This window comes from Hydra viridissima, unplaced genomic scaffold (assembly GCF_058129835.1).
Source record: "Hydra viridissima isolate aposymbiotic clone 2 unplaced genomic scaffold, HvirCarnegie_v1 scaffold_10, whole genome shotgun sequence".
Lineage (NCBI taxonomy): Eukaryota > Metazoa > Cnidaria > Hydrozoa > Anthoathecata > Hydridae > Hydra > Hydra viridissima.
In genome coordinates, this window is record NW_028324309.1 from 15,240,001 (window position 1) to 15,241,598 (window position 1,598).

General features: G+C 23.7%; 1 protein-coding gene across 1 annotated transcript in view; it reads right to left on the reverse strand.

Moving 5' to 3' along the window:
- The window catches only part of LOC149883330 (high affinity copper uptake protein 1-like), a 5,980-nt gene extending 4,850 nt beyond the window's left edge, over window positions 1-1,130 (reverse strand). The window contains exon 1 of the mRNA XM_090065483.1: window positions 943-1,130. Coding sequence (XP_089921609.1) covers window positions 943-969 — 27 coding nt within the window. The 5' untranslated portion in view covers window positions 970-1,130. The remainder of the gene's footprint in view (window positions 1-942) is intronic.
- Window positions 1,131-1,598: the final 468 nt, after the last annotated feature.

Here is a 1,598-nt window from a genome sequence, read left to right on the forward strand (position 1 = left end):
GCAGTTGGATTTTCAGCAAGACAACAATCTAAAGCACCAAATTCTATCAAAATTTTTTTTATTTGAAAAAAATTCCTACTTTGGACTGGTCTTCTCAAAACCCAGATTTAAATCCAATAGAACATATTTGGAAACATTTCGACTGTCAATTAAAAGGCAAAAAACTGACTAATATAATTTAAATTTCTCCCTTCCATTACAAGTTATCTTTTTCTTTTTCTTTTTTTTTTTTTTTTGAGTAAATTATAGATTATAGGAACAATCATTAAAAATTTCATTCATTTTCAGTGAAAAGTCAAAAAGTTATGACAAAAAAACTTGAAAAATTAGCTGTTTATAAACTTTTGCATACTACTTATACATACATACATACATACATACATACATACATACATACATACATACATACATACATACATACATACATACATACATACATACATACATACATACAGCACTAACTGCAAAAAATATTGGTTACGATGTTGACAAGCCATCTTAATACGAAAAAACGAAAACTGAAGACTGAATAATATGTGATGAAAATTTATTTTTTATATTTCTAAAAGTATTATTTTAATTAGCCTACTATATCATTTTAATTCTTCTTAGAATTTCATAAATATAGCCAAAATAAATTTATGGCTGTAAAGGCTTTTATTATTGAGAAGTATGTTAACCAGAAGCAATTATTAGAAATTTTAAATAATTTGAAATCAAATTTTATAGTGGTGCAATTTCAATTGCAGATAGTGTGGGTATAAACTCATATTATATATATATATATATATATATATATATATATATATATATATATATATATATATATATATATATATATATATATATATATATATATATATATATATATATATATATATATATATATATAAGCTTATTATAAGAGCTTAATTCAAAAGAAGTAACAATAACTTTACTTACTGGCATCATCATCATCATCATATCCATATTTCCATCAAATCTTTTAATTAAAATTTTATATTTCTTTGATTACTAATTAGCATTTCATTCAAAAATTAACATGTTTTGCAGCGATTTTAATAAGACTGGTCTAATGTTACAATAGTGTTTCTAAAAAATTTTAAAAGTTCAAATTCCAAATTTTACAATTAAATTTAACATGATAAAATTAACTAAAATTGGTTTAAAGTCCTAGATTAGTAAAAAATTCCACCAAATCAACCAATCATTACGAACAATTTAAGTAGATACCTTTCAAATACTTAATACCCTTTAAGTCATCTTAGGTTAGTAAATAAGTTGTCTATATTCCACTTCTACTTCTATCTTGGCTAGGTTATAGCTACATTTTCCAATTTCTAACACACAAGCTAACATATCTCCCTAATGGCTGGGAAATATATTTAAAGATTAGCATTGATTAGAATCGATATTGGTACAAAGAATCCGGTGCAAACCTTTACATGTAATTTCTTTATCGCTGCATTTTAATTCAGTTGTCTATTTTTAGATATAATAATATGCATAACTTAACGACTGTTCGAATTTGTTTTTACGCGTTTCGAATTCTTAAAAATCAGTTGACAAAAACTTTTAAACAAATTAAAGTCTTAACT